General features: G+C 42.1%; 1 protein-coding gene across 1 annotated transcript in view; it reads left to right on the plus strand.

Annotated features, from left to right (window-relative positions):
• Positions 1–10,130: 10,130 nt before the first annotated feature.
• Positions 10,131–15,486, plus strand: part of CCDC33 (coiled-coil domain containing 33) — a 1,331,950-nt gene continuing 1,326,594 nt past the window's right edge. The window contains exon 1 of the mRNA XM_078684539.1: positions 10,131–10,853. Coding sequence (XP_078540665.1) covers positions 10,544–10,853 — 310 coding nt within the window. The 5' untranslated portion in view covers positions 10,131–10,543. The remainder of the gene's footprint in view (positions 10,854–15,486) is intronic.

The raw sequence follows: 15,486 nt of genomic DNA on the forward strand, positions 1-15,486 counted from the left end.
GAGGAAAATCGCTTCTGCAGAAAAATTCTCGGAGCACCTATTTCCTCCTCAGAATACATTTGCCACTGTGAATTGAATTTGTATTATATATCAGATTTTATTGCCTCCAGACCGGCAATGTTCTGGCTTGCTATATGGAAAAATGACAAGGCTGGTCTAACCCAGGATATCATAAGAGATTGCCTTAATTGTGATAAAGGGATGTTAATCCCCTGACTCTCTGGAGTGTTGAAAAAATTAAGTAGCGTATGTAAAGGCCATCTTTTCTATGATCCTAGCAAAATCACACTTAATGATAAAAATTATTTAAAATCTGCATTATACGCACTTTACAGAGAAGAAAGATTGGCTAGGGAGCTCACTAAACTGACAATCCAGGCTTATGTGAGTAAAGATCTGTATATACAACCAATCCCTCTGTATCTTACGCTCCCAATGTCTAAGTGGGAAAGATCTTTGCTTTTTCGCCTTAGGGCCGGTACTGTAAAATTTTTATTATGTTTTCCACTAGGCTACACTTTTTTAAAATCCGGTAATAATTTGTGCCCATGTGATGACACCAACCCACAAACTGATTTACATTTCTTTTTCTTTTGTAAATTTTATCAAAAAATTTTTACATGGATTTTAGCACCATATTTTAAAAAGCACAGACCACTTTCTTTAGTGGAATCCAATTTGATGTTATTGACTTTGAATAATGAAGAGCTGATATTCCGCACTAGCACTTTTCTAAGAGTTATTACCCTTGTTCGTAAAACAATGGAGAACCCCTAGCAAATCTGAGAATTATATTTGTAACTGTTCTTATACTGCTGTTTTTAACTATCGTAAATATGTTATTTTATTTGGGATTGTCTGTATTGCTTTTATGAATTTGCAAGAAATTCGAATAAAGTTTTTGAAATCGAATCGATTCTTTACAGGTCAAAGAGAGTTGTGATGAGAGCCTATGGTGCTATCGCTTCTATGCCCAGTGCTGGGCTGTGGTGAAGGGCAGTCCTTTGTCCACCTCCTAATCCAGATCTGGTCATTTCCTCCTCTCCCTGTGAGTTTATGCCAGCCTGACTAGAGACACACAGGTGAGGCAGGCCTAGGTGTGAGCGTCCTCTATCAGTGGCAAAATAGGCATCCTCTGAAGTTCAGGGTGGGAGTGGGAGCTGAGCACACACCAAGCCTTCTTGTCAAGGAAAGAGTTCCCACTGCCTACAGCCAGAGCCAAGTGTCCGCTATCTGGGAGCAATACACATCCCACCACAGGGGAGTCATCAGGGTTTGGATGACAGCTGAACACTGGTAGGAAACCCTTTTGGTTTTGGGCAGGAAAAAGACAGTTTTCTAAAAGTGTAATTTCCAACATAGTAATATTGAATCAGATTTGATCATTAACTTGGATTTTAAATTACTGTTAAATTGAGACATTGAATCATTATTTTTAGCAAACTGAAGCGAAGTAATATAAGTTGTTATAATACATCCAGTGTTGTCCAAGAAGAGAGCCAGCATCACCGCTGTGAAAATAAACTTTGGAGGTTTTTCACTGGCAGGACATGTGAAACATAAAATATACATGTCCTACTTTTTAAATATTGTGCACCTATTTAAGGCTTCCCTTAGGGGTGACGTATAAGATTAAAGAGGAAGTTGTAGGCCTGGCAAAAGGTTTATTTTGCCAGTTCTAAATGTAAGTTTAAACTGAACACCCAGGCTGCACTGGCAGGGCTGGAAATATGTATTTACCATGGTTCTGTAGTGGGTTGCACAATGAGTGCTGCAGCCCACTCATAACACTCAATTTGCAGGCTCTGGGTACAGGTGGTACCATATGTTAGGGATTTACAAGCAAATTAAAATTGACAATCCGATGTATGCCAATTTTACCATATTCAAAGAGAACACAAGCACTTTATGGCTTGTTAGCTGAGGTCCAGTGCACAGAGTCCTAGGGCAAAAAGAGGTTTAGACACAGAAGGCAAAATAACTGGGCAGAAGTGCAATTACCAACAGTAAGCATGAGTCTCCTATATCTTGCATCCTGTAGATGGCATCAGTGATATAAACGATGGGCATTTCAGCTCTGAAACCTGATTGAAAGATGTTGAGTAGGTTGTAATCTTCAATATATTTATTGAGTTGTGACACTACATAGTTTTCTAGGAGTTTGTTCAGGAGTAGAAAGGTGGTGATTGGGGCAGAAGTTGCTCAGGTTTTCTGGGTCTGCTCCCAGTTTTTTTGAGAAGCGGAGAGACCTAACCTAATTTCAGGCAATCCGCGCTTGTGCCTTGGGCCAGTAATGCATTGGTTATTTTAGTCTAGAAAGGTGAGATGAGGGTGACTTTCTTGTTCAGAGATGACAGAGTATGGTCTTATACATGGGTTGTTGGATTCGGGTTGTCTAGGATTTTGGGTATATCCTGTTCTGTAAGCATCTTGAATTTGTTTCAGGTTCCTCTGTTTTTCTGGGTTAGTGATGAGGTGATGGTTCCATTCCTATATCTGTTGCTGGTCTTCTGTGGAGCAAGTGAGCATTGTGCTCAAAGTTGAAACCATTGGGCGTGGCCTTTGGGAGGAGCAGAGCGAGCAAGAGGAACAAGGGGCCATATCACCAAGATGAAGTATCGCCGCTTTTTCGGCGAATTGTGCCGAGAAAGCAGTGATACTTCTAGCGCCCTATTAACAAGGGCATGCTAACGCCTGCCTCAAGCCCACTTTGCATGTCAGCGAGAAACATAGCTAATGACATGCAAAGTGGGCGTTCCCACGGCCAACCACATGTAAAATGTGGTTGGAGGTGGTAACACCCTATTACCAAGGCAGGCGTTGGGAGAAGGAGAACTGCGATAAACTCGTTTATCGCAGGTCTCCCAACGCCTGCTCTGATCAGGTGTTAGGCAATGATAACATGGGGGTGTGGATCATAAAGCTGAATCCACCCCCCATATTATCAAGGCACACATTAGCGCATGACAACAACGCTTGTTTTCACGCGCTAATGTTCCCTATCGCCGGATTTAATATCGCCTACGTGTTGCGCGTTGATAATGACGCGCTAACACAGCGATAAAATCCGGCGATAAGGAAATGTGCGATGTGCGTTTTTTAACGCACATCTTGGTAATATGGCCCAAGGTGCGGCCGGAGCTATTCAACATCAACAAACATAACCCTCTGATACTCCTGCCTTAAACCCTTCCACTGAGACCTGTGAAGCCTCAGGTACATTTTGTGCCAACAAAATTGCAAACATTGTCCTATGTATAGTGAGATTTCAAATACTAGAGCCCCCTCTGCCACACACTACCCCCACAACTGACCTCACAGAAACAGAATCAATCCATAGCTTTATTGTACGATTACTTAAAATCTTTACAAGCACATTTAGAATAAAATGTGCCTATATAAAATACAACATTATAGAACTCTGATACAGGGGTTCTAAAGTGATTAGCAAAGTATGGGACATGAGATCTTTACTCAGCAAATTAAAGTAAAGTATGGTTTTCCGAGGCAATATTAGATGGTCGGTATAATGTTTAATCATAGACAATGCATAATAATCAAGACATATTGAAATGGCTTCAAGGTTGTTACAATGTTTAGTATGGAATATAAAAAGTAACCAAAGCATGTTCGAATGGCTCAGAGTTTAGCATTACACCCTGTGTCACAAATCTCAACATCAACTGCGAAGTTTCAGTTTTAAAAGTAAAGGTCCAGAGGGCAGGCATACAAGGAGAATGTATAAGGTTAATCATCACAAAGTTTTTTAAAAGCGCAGTGAGAGTAAATTGTAAAATGTTGTCGTTTTCATAGTAAATGTCCAAAGCAGGCTCACTAAGATAATACATGCATTAGACATGTATGATATTAAACATCCTATAGTTGTAAATTTGAGTGTCAGGAAAGAAAGCGCCAAAAAAGTGGACATTTCAGGAACGTTCTAAGTAGCAGACAAGCATAATATTCTGGATAGTAGGTTGCCCACAGGGTAGTATATGATATGAATTTGGTTGGGCATACTCCTGTGAGGGTAAGATGAACTACTAGGTATTCAAAGGTGGAGTATCCCTCTTTCTGCATGGTGTTGATTGGCAGTGATCTCCTCTGTATTAAGACAACACCATTGACGCCTCCAGTGTCTAGGCGTTTTATGGAAAAGTCATCCCAGAGACTGACCAAGGACCATTGCTCCATTTTACAGCAGGACATGCATGCCCTTTTTGCCAAAGGGGCAATTGAGATGGTGGCCACTCCAAAAGTAGGGCATGGTTGTTATCATGCCGCATTCTGGTGCCCAAGAAGGACAAAGGCTTTTGCTTCATTTTAGACCTGCTCCCTCTCCACGCCTTCCTCTGGAAGGAGAAATTCAAAATGCTCACACTGGAGAGGTCTTGTCTGCCCTTGATCCTGGAGACTTGATGGTTGGGTTGAACTTGCAGGGTGCCTATTTCCATATTCCCGTCCTACCGGCCCATCAGCGCTACCTGTGGTCCATGGGTTATCGGAGCACTTTCAGTTTGCTGTGCTCCCCTTCGGTCTTACCAGTGCCCTTGAGGTGTACACGAAAGTGATGGCAGTGGTAGAAGCGCACCTTTGGAGGTCAGTGGTCCCAGTCTTCCCCTACCTCAATGACTGATTGTACAAGGCGGACTCATCCAAGGTAATCGATAACCACCTCCAGACTACAGTGTACCTCCTGTCATCTTTGGGGTTCACTGTCAATGTTCATATGGTCCACTTCATCAGTACCATTCTGAGGAAAGTTCAGTTTTGTGCCTTTTCCCCGGTAAAGAGAGTCTGGGACATTCAGGCTAGGACCCCAAAATAGCCGAAATTACTACGATTATGCCAGTATAATTAATATTTCGCTCAGACTAAACAAAGACTAGATTCAGGCCTCAATATTTGGCTTTCTGGTAGTAAGAAAAGTCGTAGTGCGAGGAAATCCTATGATTGTTATCTGTTCCCTGTCATCCCGTCTCCACTCCGATCTATGTATGGTAAAACAAGAGGAAGTACTGTAAAAAAGGCTGGTTTAGCTGTTTTGAATTAGAATTTATAACCAATCCCTGTCTAATGTGCACTATCAGAAAAACTTCCCACCAATAACACCTGAGAAACACAACTGGACTTCAAAGAAAAACAAAATTGGAAGATTTGTTTCTGCCTAGGGAAAGAGTGAGGGCTTGGATCCAGCTTACCCTTATCCTCAACATTTTCAATTGTTTCGTAAGAGTCAGGAGAGATGGTCTCCTTTAGTGTTTAAAAAATAAAAGGCAAAGTCGGAGCATCTTGGAAAAAATGACCAGCAGACCTATCCTGGAAAACCGGTCTGGAGAAAGTGGGTGAGCCTCCCATACATTGCAGTCTGTGGATTCTTACCCTAGAATGCTCTCCTGGCTGTCTAGGAGCATTATGGGTGATCAGGGGAGAACTATACAGCATCCTGAGCAGAAATAAGGATACAGAGGAATGAATCCCCCTTGGATCTGTGATTCGGGCTATCTCCTCATCTTGGAAACTTGCCATATATCGGTCTCTCTTGCTAGGTTCCTAGGATAGGAGCAGGTCATGTCTGTTGGCATGATGGAGCATGTACCAACCAGTGGCTTAGGTAAGGGTGGGCATTAACTGCACTGTTGCCTCTCTAATGCTTAATTATTATTCTCTATTTCCTCCTCAGCTAACTGCATTATTATCTCTAAACTGGGTACTTTCTGTTTGATCTTCTAATTTTAGAGCTATCTTGCAGGGTTCTTGAATATTTGGTTTCATATTTGCCAAGGAGATCAAGCTTCTCTATTATGTCCTCGCTTAAATTTTTCAAAGCAGACCCAGGTAATGCTGTAGGCTCAATTCCATTATTATATTTCTTTTGTGAAAAATTTCAAGTTGTGCGCCAAGCAATTTTCTGTGGAGTCCTCCATGTTGTCTATTTCCCTAATTGATAGGACTAGGAAGGGAATGTGGCCTGACGGCTAGGGCAGCCGACCTCCAAACTGGGGAACCGGGTTCGAGTCTCGACAGGGACACTCAACATCCTGTGATTCTGGGCAAATCACTTAATCTCCTCGTGCCTAACAAAAAAATGAATGTGTCCATCTGTAACGCAACTGGTGCTCATGTAAAGCGCTCTGATAAATTTGGGTCTAGTTCACGCTTTATAAAATTCAAGAAGAAAAAATAGGCAATAGTACCAGAGCTTTATTTCAACGTTTGATGCCTCTAGTTGTTTGGTGGGTCCAAAACTATTCCACTTTTTCATTTTTTTGTTTGTTCTGTTTATTGTTATTTTCACAATAATTTATAACAGGACAGTAAATTACCTCAAGTTATTAACCCTGTATACAATGTGTCTTAACACGTGAGCCACTAGAAGCTCCATTAGATCATACATTGCAGCCAATGATCCTAGGTCATGTGTACAGTATGAAATGGTAGTATCTACCATGCCAGTCAGAATTATTGCATATATGTTGCCAATCTATAGCAGAAATAGAGAGATCAGTATATTTACCAACTTAACAAACTAATCAACTTCAGGCAGAACAGTGCTTCCAGCCTTTCCTTCATATTGATTATTACGCATTATTACAGTGTCATTTCTCTCGTTTTTACCAGGTAGGAAAGTATTTCCTTATACATTAGCATAGATACAGGCTTCATCCTCCCTCCCAGCATAGGAAAAACAGGTACCCATCGTCTGATTCAATTGATTTTCCTCTCCCTGAGTCATGAGGCATGGGTACCTGGTTCGTGCTGCAAATTTGTTTGAAGTTTTGTGATAATTGAGTTCCAGCTATCTGAAAGTAGAAACTTAGGTATCCCCAGCGTGTCTTCTCTATGAAGTGGATAAAGAACACATTTCTCCTGGGAAAATGATTTCACAACACTAGAATCAATAATACTAACTGATTTTGACCATCCATACTAATTCACTCAGCTTCATATATCCACGACAACTCTAATGCCACAGATCATAAACAAAAAGATTCAACCAGGGCCCCAACAGTCAATTATGTAGAACAATACTCAAAAACAGTTGATATGCAAAAGTAAACACATTTTAATACAATATATAGAGTTCACACAATGGTTAAAAATACTTTCATAAACAGATTCATATACTACATAAAGGGTAAAAAACACCAGTATATTGATAATACAGAAAAATAAAAATTTGAGAGAACAACAAACACCAATGTCTAATCATAAAAACATCAAAAATTCGATTAGACATTGGTGTTTGTTGTTCTCTCAATTTTTTATTTTTCGTATTGTCAATATGCTGGTGTACAGAAGTATTGTTGATTCTAGTGCTGTGAAATCATTTTCCCAGGAGAAATGTGTTCTTTATCTACCTGTGGTACCCCTTCTCTTGGGTGTGGGGTCGCTCCCATTCTCTCTTTTTAAATTCTCTATGAAGTGACACTCCTTCGGCTTTTGCCCGATTAACGACAGAGTGACTATTCTACTCTTTCATACTGTGTCCTGGATCCTAGACAAAAGATTCTGTGGCTTTTTTGGATCTCTGGGAAGCGGGTAGGACCACAGGATAGACTGTGATGTATCTGCTCTGCGCCACCTCCAAGGCACAGAAGTCATAAGTAGCAAGTTTCATTCTTAACCAGGCACATCACCGTAGACTACTGGGCCAGAAGGAAGTTGAGCTGCTGCCACACTGAAAAAGTAGCACATTTAAGCAAACCTACAAAGCATAAAGTTTCCTTTGCCTTCCTTGGAAGGACACTCAATGAATCTCCCAGGTCTTATGAATTTCCCAGCACTTGAAGAACTAAATGACAAAGAGCATTAGTGGGCAGAGGTAAATGGTCTGGCAAAGAAATAAGTAGGTATGTTTCTATCTTTTTCTGTTTGATTCTGTATTTCCTCTAGCTATAGCCCAGAAAAACATGCGCCACCAGCATTGGTGTTGATATAGAGAAGACTTTTAACGTGGATTTACTCTCCGATAATAGGACCAGAAATGTCACCTCTTACCTAGAATTGAGACTTTTACTAATGGCAAAGAGGACATATTCTCAAGAGAAATTTGCAACCACAGTTGAAGTGGCTTCTACACAACTGAGGGCAAATATGCACGAACTTCATCCCCCTAAACCTCTAAGAAGTGTCCAGCATACGGCATATGCTTAAAAACAAAGTAAGAAATCCAGTGAGTCAAAGGTTTGAATTGTGATTTCTCTGCTCATTTGAATAGAATTTGATGGAAAGGCATCTGCAAATGCCATAAACCAGTTTCTTGCTAAGTGACAAGGTTATCGGAATACCTGGACATAGTCTGATAGGGAAAACGGATTGCTTTTCCTTGCAGGGCTTTTCCGCTCCACCATGGAGTCGTGTAGTCACAGGCATGGGTCCAATGGGTACATGGGTCCATGGATCCAAGGTATGGATGACAAAAAACAGCAGATTCTGCAACACTCATGTTCATCCTTCCTGGCTCTTGTAAATGTGTTCCTTGCCAACATGCCTGCGTGAAGAATGCGCATACCTAGCACTCCTGATGACGTTCTAGCTAATACCTACATTCCTTCCTGATTATAGGGTCTATACTTTTGGTCTCCTTTAGTGACATTTTAAGACATTACAGAGGCTAATGACCCTGAGCTATCTCCTGCAGTGTTAGTGCTGAAACAGCTACTGGCGCAACTGATGGAGAAGGAGGATGTTTATCCGTGGGGGTGCCACACCCCACCTCCTTTGATGACCCTGCTTGTTCATGTGCTGTCCCACCTCAAGGGAAAGGAGCCCTGAGGATATCATCTCTCCTCTATGTCTCCCATGCTCCTCTGACTCAAATATGATTTGGAATTAACCTAATGTGCAGGATCCAAATTCTTTCTAATAGTCATTTTGGAGGCCCAGGCCTGACCATGCAATGCTAGGCCACTGAATGTAGAAAGGGACCAGCAAACACACATTAGACATAGAAAGCTCTTACAGGCATCTTGGGGCTGAAACTTCATTTCTGCCAAATAAAAGGAGGTTTAGGCCGCGGCGTCTTTTTAAGGGCTGGACTCATCTTTCTGGTTTAAGAACTGTGATAAAGAAGGGTCATTGTTAATGAGCATATCCTCGCTTGTTGCCCCGAGTAGCTGGCCACGCGCGACCATGATTACTTGTGCGTTTTCCCGCGCATGCTTCATGCATTCATACTTTTTCAAAGCTGGGAAGAGGACAGTTTCTCAATGAAAAGCTGTACATGATTGTAGAAAAACACAAGTGGGGTGGGTATTAGAGGCGAGGGTCCGTTGACCTCGGTGTGTGTCTTCATTTGCACTGTGTGTTCTCCAAAACTCAAACGTGTGCAAATGTGTTTCAGTGCTGTAAACTCTGCGCGTTTCCACGAGCAGCGCGTTTGCTGAGTAGTAGAGTCCTAACTGAATATCCCTCGCCGAGCGTGGTAACAGTGGTGACCCGTTCCTGTGTGAGCGTCATACCTGTGTCCCGCCTGGTGTTTGTGTCACGGTTGTTTGTGTGTACCTGGTCGCGCGCCCCACGCCCTCCTTGTTTGCTCTTCTGACGGGCCTGCTGATGATGGGCTCTCGGTACTCGCACAGCCTGTTACCTGGTTTCCCCAAACAAACTGCTGCCAGGTGAGAATGGCAGTCCTGCCCCTCCCCGAGCAGGGTGTGAAGGGGAGGAGAGCGACGAGGCCGGGCTGTCCCTGCACAACCGGCTCCTCGGCCCGCTCCAGGGGGTTACAACTGTCTCCGCGCCGTCTGCAGCGTCCCGGTGCGCCTGGCAGTCTAGTCGGGCACGAGACCTTTCTCTCAGGGTTCACCAGGAATCACAGCCACCGGCCGCCCTCGAGCTGCGTCCACACTTACCCGGATGCCCTTGGCACAAACACCTGCGGAGGAGGCTAGCACCCCTGCCGGAAGCGGCTGTGACCTGAGGAGGGGACTGTGACTGTCATTGAAAGAAGCTTTAACTGGCTGAGGAGAGGACATGGCCAACATAGTGCTCCGGGGCGGGGAATACTAGTGAAGGAGACCGAGCCCAGGAGGCTGTGACCCGCTGTTGAGGCCGGGGCTAGCTGTGCTGCAAGGGCAGGCTGCATCCCCCTTGGGAGTTTGAGGCCGCCCTGTTGGCTAAAAGCATCGTAGCTGGTAGAGGTGTCTGGGCCTCGCAGAGAAATACAGGGGAGGCTGGCTTGGAACTGAAGGAGTTTGTGGCTAACACTACCAGCAAGAAGGCTGTGGCTAGCTGAAGGGGCTGGTGCTAGGGCTGCATTTGCTTGGGGCTAGCTGGGAAGGAGTGTGTGGCCAGTTGAGGAGGTGACCAGAGCTAGCTGATTTTCAGCGCTAGAAGTGGAGAATGAAGGCTACCTAGGATGCTGGAGCTAGCCGTGCTGATAGTAGGGACTGTGGTCAGTGAAAGAATCCGTGGCTAGCACTCCTAGCTGAAGAGACTGCAGAAGTAAAGCCTGTACCTTACACTCCAGGCAGAGATTTGTCGCTGAAGCCTCTGCCCGCTTGTGGGTGCCAAGTAAACAAGGTCCGGTGTAGACTAAGTCATGGCGGCGAGGACTGGGGCCCCCGCGCCAGCTCCACCCATGCAGAGGACCCGGCTAAAGTTGGAGGAAAAGGTGCTGGATTTCGAGTTTGAAGTGGTGAACGTGCAGTTTAATCAACTGGGGTGCTACATGCTGCGGCTGACGGTGGAGAATCCCCTGTTGGAGGGCTCTGGAGCCGGGGTGCAGCTCCGGGTCAATGATGGAGACATGCTTTACACCAGCACAGGGACAACGGAGGCCATAGAGCAGAAGGACCTCGATGACATCTACGCCTTCGAAAGGAAGAGGTTTAACTTCACTCTGCCCCAAGGTAATTGCATTTTGGACATGGGTCTGCTATATTCCCCTCTACCCAATAGCTTCTAGGAGCATCTGCCATTTTCCTTCAGCTTCTATGTGTCCAACATTTGTGCCCATCCTAGTATTGGCAAATACCTGAAATGTATGCCCATCAAAAAAAACTTGTGAATGAGAAACAATTTACCTGGTGGACTCCAGGTGTGTATTATATATATTATTACTAGGTACAGTCAGCATTGAGGCTTGGCTGAATCCATGACTCTGATCTACATTTTAATTCTTTAGATAATGTGCTTTTCCCTTTCACGCCTATAAAGATGTGCTTAGCCGATGAAGAAGAAGGAGAAAGAATTTGGAATGATATATGTGATTTTTTTACATGTTGGTAGACCGTTGGAATGCCTCATATGTTGGTTTATGTTGTTATGCAAATTTGTCTGTCAGATATTACCTACTGGCGGTCGCCAGTACGTATATATAGTTAGGACCTAGTTACCATAGGAAATCCCCAACATTCTATTGGCAATAACTTTGGCGCCGATTGAGGAATCTGTGTGTAATTTTCCTTAAAATTGCCTCGCTCCGCTCCGCTCCTTCCCTGAAAGTTTCGGGGGGATTCGTCAAGCGGGGGCCGAGAAAAAAGGGGGGTCCCAAAACGTGTTTTTCCCATGTTAATTTCCATAGGAAACTTTAGACACGGCTACAGCCTGAACGGCTGAATGGAATTACACCAAACTTGGAAAAATGGTAGGGACTGGTATGGAGATGTGACTTTGCTATGTTTGGTGAAAATCCCTCCAGTAGGTTTTGTCCAAAAATTCAATGTGAAATGTAGCCCAATGCAATTTTTCATAGGACCTTTAGACACGGCTACAGCCCGAACGGCTGAATGGAATTACACCAAACTTGGCAAAATGGTAGGGACTGGTATGTAGTAGTGCCTTTTTTATATTTGGTGAAAATCGCTCCAGTAGTTGTTGAGAAAATTGAATTTTCCCAAATTATATATCTATGGGTGGCACACCGTGAGTGCACGGTAAGCTTACTGTACTCTGTACCTTCCCGAGTATGAGCTGCATGCTGATTGGCTGCCACTGTCTGTCAACACTCCAAACCAGGAAGTGTTGGCAGCCATCTTGTGCCTCGGTAGAACCAAGGCACTAGAAAGCAGTGAAACAAAGGTGCAAAACACGCAAAGGGGGCAGGGTAGAAGCACCCTGACCCCCTAGGCCCCCCCCATCAGTGATGTCATTTGAGATGTCATCAGTGATGTCACTGACCTTGTCATGAATGATGTAATATGTGACATCATCAGCAGTGGATTGCGGGTGCGCGAAATATAGTTAGTACAACTAACTATATAGGAGCGATTTCAATGGTTTTGTATGAGTGAAATGTCCAGCTAACTATAACACCTCTATATAAGGCCTGAAACCTATGTTTTTTCAGTGAATATATATATATATATATATATATATATATATATATATATATATATATATATATATATATATTTATATATATATATATATATATATATATATATATATATATATATATATATATATACATACATACATACATACATATATATATATATATTCCCGAAGGTGCCCTGTGATTCAAGGATGCCACTCCACCAAAGGCGATTGAACATAATTTTTTATTCAAACCAGCGCTGCCAATTTCAACTCTTTCCTTTCCCTCACTCTTTCCGAGTGGCTGCTCCTTCCTCATAGGGGGAAACTGGCAAGTACAAGTTACACCCAACCTTCAAATTCCGCTTTTGCATGCGCTCCCAGGTGAGCTGAATGCCATAACAGTTGCAGTGTTAATATTTCCCCACAGTGGGGCCCATGTTCTTGACCACAAGTTTAACATGTATATCCACTATCCAAAACTTTTCCTACTGTTGCCCTCACTGGAATGGGCATATCAATTTTTACCCTCCCACTATCCAACACTTACCCCACCTGCTATCCAACACTTTCCCTACTGTTGTACTCGCTGATGTGGGAATAGTAATTTCTACATACCCGCTATCCAACAATTTCCCTACTGTTACACTCTTTGGAGTAGGAATAGTAATTTTTACCCACCCGCCATTCAATACTTACCCTACTGTTGCACTCACTGGAGTGGGAATAGTAAATGTAACCCCCGCTATCCAACACTTTCCCTACTGTTAGCTACTGTTACACTTGTTGGAGTGGGAATAGTAATTTTTTCCACCCGCTATCCAACACTTTTTCAACACATTCCCTTCTGTTGCATTTTCTGTTGTGGGAATAGTAATTTTATCCCGTACGCTATCTAACTTTTCCCTACTTTTATAGTTAATGTAATGTCCAATATATTTTAAAAATAAATATTATTTTAATGTATTATATAGTTAGGATTTTTTCCTATGGGATTTTTCAAAATTCTATGTTGAATAACTTTGGCGTTGATGGACGGAATTGGCTGAAATTTTCCTGAAAATGGCACATTTACTCTCCGGTCCTTCCCTGAAAGTTTGGGGGGGGATTCGTCAAGCGGGGGCCGAGAAAAAAGGGGGGGTCCCAAAACGTGTTTTCCCCATGTAAATTTCCATAGGGCGGGGTGCCTCACTTTTAGCCCGAACGGCTGAATGGATTTTCACCAAACTTGGCAAAATTGTAGGAACTGGTAGCCCGATGTGCCTTTGCTATGTCTCAAGATATGTGCTACAGTGGTTTTTACGAAAATTAACTTTGAAAAAATATATATTGGGCTACATTGGGCTATATATATGTTAGAGCCCAAATGTAGCCCAATGTAGCCCAATGTAGCCCAAAGATGGCCACCAGAGACAAAAAAAAACAAATGTAGCCCAAATATCAGCCAGATGTTGCCCAACTATAGCCCAATGACAGAATGTCCCAGAGTGTTCTAAAGAACAACTAGAGCGCTAACAGTCTTACTTATGACAAAAGTATGGCACACCTGAAGTCATCTTGATTGGAATAAAGTGTTAACACTTAAAACATTTAATTTGCAAAGGAACAAAATGAGGGGGTTCATTTTGCCATAGAAATTATGATTAGTGCTGAAGAAAGAAAAATTAGGGCACATTTTGAGTGACTTCTCAAATCCTCTTATATTTCATTAAAAAAATTCTGATATGCAGTCTCCCAAGATGGCCACCAGAGACAAAAGAGCCCAAATGTAGCCCAAATGTAGCCCAATGTAGCCCAATGTAGCCCAATGTAGCCCAAAGATGGCCACCAGAGACAAAAAAAAACAAATGTAGCCCAAATATCAGCCAGATGTAGCCCAACTATAGCCCAATGACAGAATGTCCCAGAGTGTTCTAAAGAACAACTAGAGCGCTAACAGTCTTACTTATGACAAAAGTATGGCACACCTGAAGTCATCTTGATTGGAATAAAGTGTTAACACTTAATACATTTATTTTGAAAAGGAACAAAATGAAGGGTTTCATTTTGCCATAGAAATTTTATATATATATATATATATATATATATATATATATATATATATATATATATATATATATATATATATATATATATATATATATATATATATATATATATATATATATATATATATTCACTGAAAAAACCATAGGTTATAGACCATATATAGTTAGGAATTAGCATTTACAAAACCTTGAAAATTCACTGAAAAAACCATAGGTTATAGACCATATATAGTTAGGAATTAGCATTTAAAAAACCTTATTTTACTCACACAAAACCATTGAAATTCCATATATAGTTAGTTGCACTAACTATATATCGCGCACCTGCAATCCACTGCTGATCATGTCACATATTACATCATTCATGACATGGTCAGTGACATCACTGATGACATCACTGATGACATCTCAAATGACATCACTGATGACATCACTGATGACATCTCAAATGACATCACTGATGAGATCACTGATGACATCATCCAGTGACTGTGTGTTTCTGTAAAGTTTAAATATGTTTTACATATTGAAGAATGAGTAGATGTATAAGTGTCTGGACGAAGGATTTAGTAGGTGCATGACTGAATGTATGAGTGAGTGATTAAATGTGTCTCACTGAGTGCATGGGTTAGTGACTAAACTGTCTTAATTTGTGCATCATTATGTCTGTTGTTCTGTAAACTGCTGCATGTGTTGATCAGTAGCTATATGATTAACTATATGGGTTATTGATTGATTGTCTAAGTATTTGTATGGGAGACTGAGTGTGTGTGTGGCTGGCTGGGAGGTGTGTGACTCTGTGCAGATCAATGTGTACTTGTATCAATGATTGTATAAGAAAGTAAGTATGTGTTAGTATATGTTTGAAAATGTAAGGTGCTCTATGTTTAACTGTATAGACAAAAAAAATGGAAGTGTGATTGATTCTTTACAGGACTGACTAGGTGTGTGAGTAACTCCATGGATGAGTGGCAGAGTGTGAGTGTCTGTATAGGTGTATGAGTGCATATGATAGTGTTGTAAAGATGAGTGATTGTATGTATGAATGATTGTATGGGTGAATGAGTGAATGTGTGTGTAGACGTAGGAATCAGTGAGTACGTATGTAGTAACTAGTATTGGTGTGTCAATGGTTTCAAAAATTATACTCTGTATTTAACACTGGGTGAAACAGAGG

Source organism: Lissotriton helveticus, chromosome 3_2 (genome assembly GCF_964261635.1).
Source record: "Lissotriton helveticus chromosome 3_2, aLisHel1.1, whole genome shotgun sequence".
Lineage (NCBI taxonomy): Eukaryota > Metazoa > Chordata > Amphibia > Caudata > Salamandridae > Lissotriton > Lissotriton helveticus.